We start from the raw sequence: 14,837 nt of genomic DNA on the forward strand, positions 1-14,837 counted from the left end.
GCGTCGTCAGACTAATCTCGGGAACACAGGTTTGGTGGAATACAGGCTGATAAAGGTAGCCGTCGTCAGACTTATCTCGGGAACACAGGTTTGGTGGGATACAGACTGATAAAGGTAGGCATAGCGTCGTCAGACTAATCTCGGGAACACAGGTTTGGTGGAATACAGGCTGATAAAGGTAGCTGTCGTCAGACTTATCTCGGGAACACAGGTTTGGTGGAATACAGACTGATAAAGGTAGCCGTCGTCAGACTAATCTCGGGAACACAGGTTTGGTGGGATACAGGCTGATAAAGGTAGCCGTCGTCAGACTAATCTCGGGAACACAGGTTTGGTGGGATACAGGCTGATAAAGGTAGCCGTCGTCAGACTAATCTCGGGAACACAGGTTTGGTGGAATACAGGCTGATAAAGGTAGCTGTCGTCAGACTTATCTCGGGAACACAGGTTTGGTGGAATACAGACTGATAAAGGTAGCTGTCGTCAGACTAATCTCGGGAACACAGGTTTGGTGGGATACAGGCTGATAAAGGTAGCCGTCGTCAGACTTTTCTTGTCTTTGTTTTCATATCAAGATCTCGTCTGTTTGCAATAAGGGAGAGCAGATAGTGAAAAAGTCGCGTTCGGACTGCGAAATATTAATAAACAATGCTCATGGTAAGTACAACACCATATTTTCTTGAAGTACACGCTGTTTACAAGTGACAACCAAATCTGGGCAAATTTGTCTCACCTGTAATGGGGATGCCACAAGCATAAGCCGTGCATGTCAACAGACACAAATATTGTGCCAGTTTGTCTAATCAACCTACAGGCGTAGTAGCCAACAGATAGCCGCCATGCCTAGATTGTTCTTTCATGTTTTTTTCTAGACCGGAAGTTACTGATATTAATGAAAAATATAAGAAAAATACAAGTTTCCATATCATAGTGAGTTAGAACCATATTTGTGAGCCATCATAGTGGGACGATGGCCGGAGAGTGGGCATTAGGATACAGAATTCAACTGCAAGGATCCCGCTCACTCACTCCCTAAAACAAAACAATCCACCCCAGCCTCAGTAGCAATACCAGGCAAATACTCCCAATAAGACAGCAGTTAAGTTTCATCGGTCAAAGGAAACTCCACTGATCTTCTGGATATTATTTTTATTTATAGTAACAATGATTCCGATCTTTGATCTTTAGACCCTGAAAACAATCCCAAACATGAGATTAGCAGTGTGTAGAGTTTGATCAATCCAAGAGACATACGTTATTGTCCGGAAATTGTGATACGCAATGATGGACGGGGATTTACAATATTCCGTGGTGATAACTGAAATAACAAGATATAAACGGCCTGTGTTATAGACATACAGCTCCCAATCTCCCTCTTCTTTAACCCCCCGACCCACATCCTCATCTTTCTATACTTCCTTTGTCTAAGGATCACTAGAGATAAAATAATTTTTCATGGTTTTTTTCGTTGGTAAAAGCGAAGAGAATGCATTATCTACAGAAGCCATGAAACGGACTACATGTATACAAATATTTTCTCCAGCAACCTGCATCTTAATTTACTTTCTCGAAATAGTGGAAAATAGAACACCTCATCCCAACCATACCCCCTTCCAAAACAACACACGTATCTTAAGAAAAACACAGATCAACTTAAAAAATAGAAAAAAAACAAGAACAGGTCAGTCTGGTCGGAGTAACGGTGGTTGTGGACGGTAGACTGACCAATCAGATTCGTCCATAGGAGGATTAGTACTAGAACAGGTCAGTCTGGTCGGAGTAACGGTGGTTGTGGACGGTAGACTGACCAATCAGATTCGTCCATAGGAGGATTAGTACTAGAACAGGTCAGTCTGGTCGGAGTAACGGTGGTTGTGGACGGTAAACTGACCAATCAGATTCGTCCATAGGAGGATTAGTACTAGAACAGGACAGTCTGGTCGGAGTAACGGTGGTTGTGGACGGTAAACTGACCAATCAAATTCGTCCATAGGAGGATTAGTACTAGAACAGGTCAGTCTGGTCGGAGTAACAGTGGTTTTGGACGGTAGACTGACCACGTAATTCGTCTATAGGGGGATAAGTACTAGACCAGGTCAGTCTGGTCGGAGTAACAGTGGTTTTGGACGGTAGACTGACCACGTAATTCGTCTATAGGGGGATTAGTACTTTCCGTGTTGATAAATGAATTAAAACAATTAGCTTAATTTCGTTCATTTCTCACCCGAAACTCTGATTGGAAAATCGTATGAAGTATATGCACGGTGCTGTAATGTAATTGCTTCTATTAATTCAATAGGCATATCTCATCAAGGGATATCTACTTCACTTGTTTATTATCGTGCGCGTGCTTCTGTGACATGCGTATAGGATCACCTTTACGCGTGTCACAGAAGCACGCGCACGATAAATAGACATTTGATTATTAAATATTGTATGTAGGTTTCTCGTTTACCTACATCATGTTTAAAGATTGTGTAAAATCTATTGATATTTATCTCGTGTGAAAATACAAAAATAGTGAAAAAGACGGAAAAATGACAGAGTCGTTTACGTCACAAACGATTTTTTTCTTCGTCTATTTTCTTTTCGTAAACATCTTATTAGAAAAAAAAACAAACAAACAAACAAACAAAACAAAATAAAAAAAGAATTATTGTCAGTCCTCTAATCTCTAAATCTGACCAACAGATAACCGGTTTATGATTATACATAAAATGTTCATTTCATCGGGACATGATTATTAAGACAAACCACTTAAGTTGGTTTAATTGTTTAATTTAATTTAATACACAAACACAGTAGTTTATTGATAAATCGCTTGGTTTTAAATTCGTGTATTTCAATCAAACATTCATTCTCTGTACAATGTATTCTGACCCATTATCAACAAGCAGACCGGATATTGAAAAGCTTGTGGACTTTTAATGGGTCTCATGTTAGTATTTCTATAGAATCAAATATATCAAAATACAGCATTCAGGCTGTTAAATGTACCCATTTATTAAATGAAGATAGAAATTAATTTAAACAAATGACTGCAAATAATGTTTGCTCGCTGTTTAGATGAGATTTGTATGTATACCGTATAATTCCTTTGTGTATAGATTAATTGATTTGTTTTGTTTTGTGATTCCCCGCGGTGTAGTTGTTTCAATATATTCTCACCTACTGTACTGACACTATATATTCGTTATACAGAAATTGTTGGTTATATTCTCATTTACTGTCAACGACAGCGTGGGAAATTCAGTTCAATAAAAACGAAAATGAATAGATACTACACAATAAATAAAAAAAAACATGATAAAATAGATAAACAAAACAGAAATAAGAAGTCGAATACCATAATAATGAATATCTATAAGCATTGAACTTGTTTGCATTCATGGGTTTGAGTATGACAACTTGAATCAGACAAATTCACCATAAAGCGTCCGTTTCATGGAATTTGCTTTTGTCCCGTACCCTTGAAATAAAAGAATCAGAATAGGTTATGTATTCCATATATTGTATATATATTGTATATATATTGTATATATATATATTGTATATATATTGTATATATATATGTATATATATATTGTATATATATATATGGTGTATATATTGTATACATATTATATATATATATATATTGTATATATATATATATGTGTATATATATATATTGTATATATATTGTATATATATATATTGTATATATATATATATTGTATATATATTGTATATATATTGTATATATATATATATTGTATATATTGTATATATATATTGTATATATTGTATATATATATTGTATATATATGTATATATATTGTATATATATATATATATATATATATATTGTATATATTGTGTATATATTGTATATATATATTGTATATATATTGTATATGATATATATTATATTGTATATATATTGTATATATATTGTATATATATATTGTATATATTGTATATATATATATATTGTATATATTGTATATATATTGTATATATTGTATATATTGTATATATATATATATGGTATATATTTATATATATTGTATATATATTGTATATATATATATATTGTATATATTGTATATATATATATATATATATTGTATATATATATTGTATATATATATATATATATATATATTGTGTATATATTATATATATATTGTGTATATTGTATATATATTTCAGTCATTGATATCAATGTCGGATTTTACATAAACAACTTAATGTTATACTCTATATAAATTTTGATTCTATTTCTGTTGGACACGGACACAAGTCTAAAAGCTAATTCAACAATGCTCTGAATAAAATTTGAAGTTGTCAGTTTCAATTAGACATTGACCTGTTCTCCGTCAAATGAAATCAAAGTTGGAACCTTGTTGGATCCAAACATTTCGATATAGTCTGTTACAGTTATATACTCACTATATACTACTGCTATACTGTTTACGGGATAAGTTACACATTTATAATAATAATATGAACATTTTTCTGACATCATAAATATACTCATTCCTTGTTTTCGTACGTCAATATTCACAATTTTATCAAATATTCAGCATAAATCTTTTAACTGACACCTTTTTCAACACAATATTCTATCTAGGAAGTAGTAGGAAAATATGGGTCCGCGGAGACTCCAACTTGTTAACTTCCGATCTCCAGCCGGACACACTGCATAGCTTCATTTAAGGTAAAATAGTGGAGTCTTGTAACCTGTTTTTCACATACGATACCAGGAAAAACAGTAACGTAATAGATTGTATATACGTAATTATCCATTGTATGTGTACACAATGTAACATTATATGGCACTAGTCTTTGGTCCGCATCCATATGTATTGGAAAATAAGGTTTGAAAACTAATCCTATTACTTAGACATGATAAAATCAACATGTCTCGGGGATAATGCATTATGTCATACCTTTGTATATGTGCCGGTTATTCCCGAGGGGCTCCGATTTGTCGCCTTCTCTACCAAAGTGATAGAACACATTCGTCAGCCGTGATATTAAGCGGAGCATGGTTGTACTATATGTCACTATTATCCGTAAATAATGGCTGCGGGATTGTATAACTTGTACTTTAGTCCGCGAGCTAGACTAGGCGTCTATTTCACGTACAACAGAATCTACCTGTTTGTGGTTTCGACATTTCCTTACCAATATACATTTGATTACAATGATTTTTGTTCTCTGTCGTGGCCGGAATATCAATTACAAATTACACAACCAGTATGTTTACTTCATTCAAAGCCAATGGTAGACAGATGTTTGGTACATAAATTACTGCTGACACTTATCAAATACAATATTTTACAAAAAATAATTCCCTTCCATCGAAATCTTTTACGTTATCGGATATTTGAAATACTGGAGTGATAAGCATGCTTATTTTCAACGGAAGTTCTGATAAGGGCGATAACTCTCACTCATTATTTGTCATGTCATAATTGTTAAGTGAAATACTCATATCCTATACTAGTTTGGTTTCCTTTTATATCGCCAACACTGACAATATATAACTAACCAGAAAGAAACAGCGTTAAAGTGTACCCTGAGAGGTCAGCTATGTTGACCTTAAAAATAGTTCTGCACATAAAATACACATTGCCGAAAACGCGAATGCCGTAGAATGTTCCGTTACTGAAAAATTGTGACTTTTCTGAAAAACACACCATTGGCTGAGAGGCGTTGACCTCGTTTTCGGGCATTCAAACCTGTGATGTCATAAGTTCAACGCTTTTGCTGATGCAGCCATATTGGCATTACTGTGCTACATGTGATTGTGATCTATTTTGGGATTTTCCCGGGTAATTTCTTTGTTTATTTACGTGAAAGTACTTCACATCTTCGCAATATTTAAGGTTGTGAACGAGGGGTTGGTGAATTAGCGCTTAAATCCGCTAAAATGGCTTCCTATCGAGGAGGGAAGCGGTGTGCAGCGTGCGGTTGTCCTAACGGTCCCGGGAATTTTCGCACCGAAGAAAATCCGTCACGGGTATTTTCGTCCTGAGAATTTTCGAACTACTATTATACAGTAGTACTATATAATAGGTTATGTGTAGAGATGTCATCTAAACAGTGTGTTCCCATTTCGCCTTAGTTACATATTTTGGTATAAAACAGGTGGAAATGTGCTAAGGCGAAATGGGAATTGGGCTAAGGCAAAGTGGGAATTTAGGAAAAGTGTGGAAAGATAAACAAACCAATTATCTGCAGCAGTTGTTGATTTTACAATAACTCATACTACAGTTAAATCTTAATCATGATTGACCAAAGGCCTCATAGATTTAAGATATATATAATATATAAAATATATATGAAGAAATAAAAATAACTACATGTTGTATTGGAACTTGTACATTTTAATACTAAATCAATTAAATATATTTAAATAAATATTGGTTTTATTTCTCTTTTTTTTATAATTCAAAGAAGGAACAAATCTTATTTTAAAAACCTAGTTTTTCATTGAAACGTATGTTTATAAGCAACTGATATTTTCACTTATAGTTTTAGATAGTTTTTCTTGGGGATATATGCATACAAAAATATTCATAGTAGATTTTTACAGACTGAATGATCTGTTCACCCTAGAAGTAACAGCATGGACTAACTCCTCATCTCAGCTTACGTATAAGAATCCTGTTCACCCTAGCAGTAACAGCATGGACTAACTCCTCATCTCAGCTTACGTATAAGAATCCTGTTCACCCTAGCAGTAACAGCATGGACTAACTCCTCATCTCAGCTTACGTATAGTAACAGCATGGACTAAATCCTGTTCACCCTAGCAGTAACAGCATGGAATAACTCAGCATCACTCTCAGCTTTAAGAATCCTGTTCACCCTAGCAGTAACAGCATGGACTAACTCCTCATCTCAGCTTACGTATAAGAATCCTGTTCACCCTAGCAGTAACAGCATGGATCCTGTTCACCCTAGCAGTAACAGCATGGACTAACTCCTCATCTCAGCTTACGTATAAGAATCCTGTTCACCCTAGCAGTAACAGCATGGACTAACTCCTCATCTCAGCTTACGTATAAGAATCCTGTTCACCCTAAGTAACAGCATGGACTAACTCCTCATCTCAGCTTACGTATAAGAATCCTGTTCACCCTAGCAGTAACAGCATGGACTAACTCCTCATCTCAGCTTACGTATAAGAATCCTGTTCACCCTAGCAGTAACAGCATGGACTAACTCCTCATCTCAGCTTACGTATAAGAATACCCTAGCAGTAACATATAACAGCATGGACTAACTCCTCATCTCACCCTTAACACATGGACTAACTCCTCATCTCAGCTTAGTAATCCTGTTCACCCTAGCAGTAACAGCATGGACTTACTCCTCATCTCAGCTTACGTATAAGAATCCTGTTCACCCTAGCAGTAACAGCATGGACTAACTCCTCATCTCAGCTTACGTAAAAGAATCCTGTTCACCCTAGCAGTAACAGCATGGACTAACTCCTCATCTCAGCTTACGTATAAGAATCCTGTTCACCCTAGCAGTAACAGCATGGACTAACTCCTCATCTCAGCTTACGTATAAGAATCCTGTTCACCCCTAGCAGTAACAGCATGGAGCTAACTCCTCATCTCAGCTTACGTATAAGAATCCTGTTCACCCTAGCAGTAACAGCATGGACTAACTCCTCATCTCAGCTTACGTATAAGAATCCTGTTCACCCTAGCAGTAACAGCATGGCTTCATATCAGCTTACCCTACAGTAACAATGGAATCATCTGTTAATCTAACTCCTCATCTCAGCTTACGTATAAGAATCCTGTTCACCCTAGCAGTAACAGCATGGACTAACTCCTCATCTCAGCTTACGTATAAGAATCCTGTTCACCCTAGCAGTAACAGCATGGACTAACTCCTCATCTCAGCTTACGTATAAGAATCCTGTTCACCCTAGCAGTAACAGCTTGGAATAACACTAGACTTACAGAGATTCAGCTTGGAATTACTCCTCATCTCAGCTTACATGTTATCTATAAAAGACCTTTAACAGTATGCTAAAGTATCAGTTTCACAATCAACATGGCAGGAGTTATGCTACATGTAGACTTTTTAGAGACTAACAGGGGTGGTAGACATCTTGTATGGAATGGCTTTATATATCGCCATAACAACAAGAGGGACACATGGATATCATGGAAGTGTACCGAGAAAAACTGCAAAGCTACATTATGCACTCGAGATGACATACCCACAAAGATAGGCCAGGTTCACAATAATCTTCCAGACCGAGCAGCAGTAGGATGCAAGAAGATTATGAACAACGTACGAACGAGAATTAAAACCGAACTTCATCCACTACCAGCCTATGATGAAGAAATATCCAAACTCCGAACTACGCCATGGGATGCTCAGAGTATAGAGATTGCCTCTAAACTTCCAACGTTTGATGCCAAGAAGTCGTCATTCTATGGTAGCAGAAAGAAGACACTACCGCCAATTCCGAACACCAGACCAGAGGTACAACTTGAAGGTAAATTTACCTAGACCACCAGTGGAGAACAGGTTCTACAAGCAAATGATGGAAACAACGACAAAATACTGACGAGAACCTAGTACATCTATGCTCTGCCGAGATCGTCTACTGCGATGGAACCTTTTATACAGCCCCAGTATCTTCAACTTCTTCTTTTGGTCGTTACGGGGCGGTATGTTTGTATTTCTGAGCGGAATATGCGTTCAGTAGTTCAATAGTTTACTAAAAGATTGAGTATGCGAGAGAAACATCTCGCATGCCTAAGATCTACGAGTGTTTGTGGAGAAGGAAAACATTTCGAAAAAAAATCCCATTGTAATTTATCGCTTGTCTCGTAACAATATCTGCTGTCGTGAACACCCAGTGATAGTATTAATCTATGAACTGTGATCTTTTCTCTTCAATTGACAAACCATTAATTCTCAAACACCCTCTCTAAAATGCCAACACCCAACTGACAGCTAGCAGTTACTCCTATTACGCTGAGGAAAAATTATCACAATGTGTTATCTGTAGCGGTAAAAATAATATTAACCTAAAAAAAATTAAAAAGCAACCAATTTTTGAAGGAGTTTAATTTTCTTAAATAAGAGATATGAGATGATCGGATTATTATCATACAGCTGGCTGGCTCGGATTCCAAATTTAGGAGATCGATAGTAATCCTAGAAATTAGGTGTCATGCGTGATTTTTCTGGACAAGCAAAAACGATTTCTTAATAGCATTTTAATTCTATTTTATTGTTTTATCCAGTGTAGAAGAATTATATTGGCGAATCCATCAACATGGCTCTATCAGGGTCACGTGATGTAGCCTGTCTGCAGTCTAAACCACACCACAACGAGGCTATGGTGTTGTCAACGTAAGACTGAAACTGAACTTAGCCACAATATGATAACAAAATAACGAATCTACACGAAAATACTTTGTTTAAAATATATTTTTGTATAATTTATACCGTTGATGTACAAAGATACTATTTTTTTTGTATAGATTACAAAATTTAAAAAAAAAATACAACAACTGCGAGACAAGCTATCAGCTTATATTAATCACTCTTGTTGTCTCGGTTACAAGTGCGCGAGGGTCTTACTGGGGGAGGAAAGTACAGTACTCAGAGAAAACGTGGTCGGGCAGGTGAGCACATTCCTTCCATGTCCGTTTCGGGAATCGAACCCCGGGCGCCCACAATAAAACACACCACTAGTGGTTAGAACTAGTGATACATGAAGTCAGTTCTGTATTCGATAAACCTAGAAAATATTTTTAATGCCAATGCAGATATCTTCCTTGTTTTCATGTCCCATCTACCATTCTTAATAAGATGCATAAGTCTCACGTCTGTGTTGGTATTGGTTCAAACGACAACTAAGGATGCAACACGGATAATGGAGAAGTCATAGTCTTCCGGATGTAAACGACATCTTCGGAACTCTTCATAATCTACCTATAAAACTGATCGACAACTATATTTTCAACCTTTTTACGAGCTTCAAGTCGTGGAAATTTTCTGCAAAACAATGTTTACGCACGAACAAATGACAATGGACAAACATCGACAAAATGCACAAAGTTATTTTTGAAACGTCGTATCAAATTCACATCACCCCGGACACAGAACAACGTTTCAGCAGATCTGTTTCCTTTCTTAGTGACAACTCTAGATTTATTTCCAGTTACCGCTGTGAAAAAGACTTTCTTGAAACATTGAATGTTAGAATGATGTCGACATATATTGATTTATTCTCTTAAAATGTTATCAAACGTTTCTTCCATTTTAAGTTTCGTCGAAAGATAGCATTTTAAAAATTTGTTGACTTTTTCTGACAAACGTTATCTATAAAAACACAATGACTCGATATATATTTTTTAAAAGCATGTACTTCAACGTGGCGTTGCTGATAGCGAATACATAACGAAAAAACATTAGTTCAGATTTCTGGTGCAGAATGGAAAGTTTCCTATACAAGGCTCCAGACATCCATGGATGTAAGATTATATACTACTGAATGTTTGTTCTCAAGATTTATTGGTTTGAAAACAATTCACACTTTCCCCGTATATCATCTCCTCAGGGAGACTGTTCCGCGTGTGTTCGCTGTCTTTAATCTGGAAGCTTTTTTCTCGGCCAAATTCTTGTCTGTTCATTCTCGGATGTCCGCTACCGCTTTGTCTTCCCTTCTTTTCGCTACGGTAGCAGTTGATATGTCATAGGTTTTATGTGGGACATTAAACATGTCAATGTTATCTCAACTAATTCTTCAGTATGGAATCCCAATAGTTAGGACAGGAGAAGTCTTGGGTTGGTTGTTCTCTGTTGTCCACTCTCTATTTGTTAAAGAGGTCTTACTTTCGATTGACTTCAAACTTGACAGGCAAATTCTAATAAAACACGAAGTGGAGTTTGATAATACAATGGACAAACGACTTTTCGTCTAATTAACGGAATGATCAACGGACCGTGACGTAAAAATAAAACGTACCCTTTTTTATGTGATTGCTGATTGTAATAACCTGGATAAATTGTTTTTGTTGACAAGGAGTGTTTACCACGCATGTTGTAGTCTCACTATTCACGGACTGTTTTCCCTTGTGAATGTGTTGAAATATGAATATAAAAGTATCGTTATTACTGTTTGTATCAGATCAATTTTTATACAAATTGGATATCTGGATTACTAGGGGGTACGCCATGTTTTCATTAAAAAATCCCTTTCCCTGGTGTATCTGATTTTAAAAATCTTCTTCATTTGTATGGATCAGACGAGATGACCACTCGGACAACTGTAAAACCGGATCTATACAAGAAATTAACAACGATTTTTGTACGTTTAATATGCTTTAAAGTATTCAATCTTTGTTTCACTAATGAAATCATTTCTGGAATTAAAATTCATCTGAAGGTTTTCTGTAAATAGTAACCGTGAACTACACGTCGAGTGCACGAGCTCTTAATGTAATAGGAAACTGGGGTACCCGAGGAAAACCCACGTGGTCGGGAAAGTGACTCATAACCGTTTCACGTCCGCTCGGGGAATTGAACCCTGGATGTCTAGGTACACGCCGAGTGTGTTACCACTGCATCACCGCTCATAAAGCATCGATAAATAGTATTGTAGACAGACCAGTACAGGTTTAAGTGGGGAAGCGTAGATAGAGTGGTGGCAGCACCTGTATTCCCTCAGGGGGAGGCTGTAGTGTGGATAACTGGACGTATAGCATGTGATCCCCGTAAGAACTTAGGAGACGGTAGTATATGTTATTTATTTGTTTAGTATATTTTCTCGTGAGTTAAGTACAGTGTTGCGATAGACACGTGACAGGATAACCAATCATCGTTTAATTAATTACCTGTCTAAAAAATTATAAACTCTTTTTGGCTACCAGCTTGATATTTTGAATTATTTCCAATTCTCTACCCTACACATGTATCTTTTGAGATTATCATGAAAGATTCCATTGAAATAATGCCAATATAATTGATTGATTACAGTGTCCAGTAAATTGTTTATATTTTTGTTTTGTAGAGTTGTTATCACATTTTTTGTTTGTTTTTCTATAAAAATGGGAGGAAAACAGAACATTTGACGTTTTTGGTAGTGCAATAAATTTCCAAAAGAGGTCGAAGGGAGATAACTCCATTTTCTTTTAACCACTTTTTCTACGTATCGTTAAAATTGTACACAGTTTTCATATGAGAGACAAAAATCCATTTATCTTTTATTTTTATCAAATAAAAACATTAACATTATAACAATTGACAGATTACAATTAAAACCTCACGGGTCTGCAAATTGCTGTGATTTTAAACAGCAGGAACTTACCGACATGCCAACAGAATCTTATCCAAAGTGAAATTCAATAAAATTTTGGCCGGAATAAAATAAAAGAAAGTACAATGAGTATCAGACTAGGTGTTCCGGAAGAGTACGCGTCTTCTACTTCATCGACGACACCCATCATATACAATGAAAAAAAAAGTCCATTCAAGTAAACAACGCCATGTTCCAAAATGTAAGGAAGGTAAACAACACCGGAGCCACCATGTACAGGTTATTTCAGCGCTAAAAAGGCACTATCCACTATAAATTGTTATCAATCGAGAGAAAAACCACATCAAATCACAATGAATACAGTTTTTTATACATTAAAATAATGATACAACAGATACAAGTGAATGAGGGAATGTCACATTAATTAAACTTTTGGCTGGGTGTTATGTACCTTAACATATTTCTAAAACCTATGACGAGTGCGTCTGCTGATAGTATGTAGTTCTTAGGAGCAATTAGTTTATATCGATAACAAAATCCAGATTTAAGTCGGTAATATTGAAAATAGTGTACATGTTTCTATATTATAATGAGGACATATATAGAAAAGAGTCGTAAACATTTTCACAAAGATTTCCGAAATTCATTCTCGAATTATCAGTCATATTATCAATAAAAGATTGTATGAACTATATTTAGTTTCCACCTCCCAAAGCTGTAAAACCTATTGTTGATTCGCCAGTTTTGTTTATTCCAGGTGGACCGTTAAAAACAACCATAGGTAGTGAGAGATCGGAAATAGGAAGTATTAATTGTTTTCCTCGTCAGTAACAAATGTACTTTTCTCTTCTTCTTATGTCTGATAACTTTTCTAACCATGATTCAATGTGTTGTCCTCGGGAAAAAATCCGACCCTCGCAGGCTCTTTAATAAAATTGATTTTCTAGCCTTATGGTTAAGTCGACCTTCAGCAGCCCTATGATTAAGCTGGCCTTTCCTGCTTTTTGATAAAGTTGACCTATCAAGCTATTTGATAAAACTAACTTTCCAGGCCCCACTCGTATAAAACATCTCATTTTGAGATTTCTTCAAGTCGAGATTTTCCTCAGCTGATATCTCCTCAAAAACGGCTTGTATAACATTTTCTCAAGGAACAGGAGGAAGGCATCGGCTAGGATGTCCTGAAATTCCTTGAGGAATTTTCATACAAGATATTTTCAAGGAGATATTAGCTGAGGAAAATGTGGGCTTGCGGAAATCTCAAGTTGACATGTTTTATACAAGTGGGGCCAGTTCCTAGATAAATTCGGCCTTTCCAGCCCCATGATAAAGTTGACTTTTCCTGCCCTATGATAGAGTTGACTTTCCCTGCCCTATGATAGAGATGACCTTCTCAGTCCTGTGATAAACCCGACCTTGCCAGCTATGCAATAAAGCTGATAAAGTTTACCTTAGCTCTGTGGTAAGTGCGGTTTTATGTACATGTATCGTTTTTTATGATTTATATATACCATTACGACTATAGGACAAACCTTCACGTCAAACCGTACGTAGGCAAGACATAGATCTAGTACAGGACATGGATTAACTTCTCTCACCAGCTCTAGATAACTTAATAGGACAACTACATTTAACAAAAACACGACAATAATTTAATTTAATAAACAAAACCGATTTTTGTCTGTTGTTTGTTTACTTCTATATTTTATATTACACTGCGGAAAGGATAAAACACACCAGTTCACGTAAACAGTAAACAACTGGTAGAACACACGTAAACAACATTGTGTTTTCGTGACGGATGGTTAATAGGTTACTGCATATTTCGTGTCAAGACTTTGTAAGCCTTATGTACGACCCTTAAAACATTCTACAGGAAAACTTGAACAACCATGTGGCTGAATCTCTACAGGCCACACACGGGTTCTTATAACAATAATACGCTAAACTTTGAAGTGGTCTGTGATATGAATGGGACGCTTAAAGTGGAAAGATTGTACAAAAGACACACAAGATAATAACACATTTTAATACACATTTTGTAGAGTTTAATACAGTAGAGACAAACACTGAATTAGAATGACAAACACAGAGATAGAACAGAAACGAAAGAAAGGACAAATCTGACAGAAACAATCACAATGTATGAGATAGAGAGAACACATAGCCGGTGCCTTATGATATAAACTGTATTTTGGCGAGGGCGAAGATAGACAAAAGTGGCGAGTCCCTGACCATTTTTGTCTTTCTGTCCTGATCCCGGAGCTTACATTTTCAGACACTGACAATACAGCAATATACAATATGTAGAAGCTAGAGTGATGGTAAATAATTATCTATATATAACAAATTCTAGTCAGAATATCCCTGACAGAACTGATAAAAATAACATGTTGATTAAAGCCGCATATTTATTGATAAGAACGTGAGCTGAGCATGCTTTCAAAATGACAGAATTCCACAGATAAGACATCTACATGGCTGTTAATGTTCTGAATGACGTCTCCAAAATCATTTTGAAACATTTATGTAATATTTCTAC

At 36.0% G+C, this 14,837-nt stretch overlaps 1 protein-coding gene across 1 annotated transcript in view; it reads left to right on the forward strand.

Moving 5' to 3' along the window:
- The first annotated feature begins 8,067 nt into the window (after positions 1 to 8,067).
- The window catches only part of LOC132556333 (mucin-5AC-like), a 78,838-nt gene continuing 72,068 nt past the window's right edge, over positions 8,068 to 14,837 (forward strand). Inside the window, exon 1 of the mRNA XM_060220717.1 lies at positions 8,068 to 8,518. Coding sequence (XP_060076700.1) covers positions 8,068 to 8,518 — 451 coding nt within the window. The remainder of the gene's footprint in view (positions 8,519 to 14,837) is intronic.

The sequence above is a fragment of the Ylistrum balloti genome, unplaced genomic scaffold (assembly GCF_031769215.1).
Source record: "Ylistrum balloti isolate Yb309-2 unplaced genomic scaffold, AGI_CSIRO_Ybal_v1 Utg370560, whole genome shotgun sequence".
Classification (NCBI taxonomy): domain Eukaryota; kingdom Metazoa; phylum Mollusca; class Bivalvia; order Pectinida; family Pectinidae; genus Ylistrum; species Ylistrum balloti.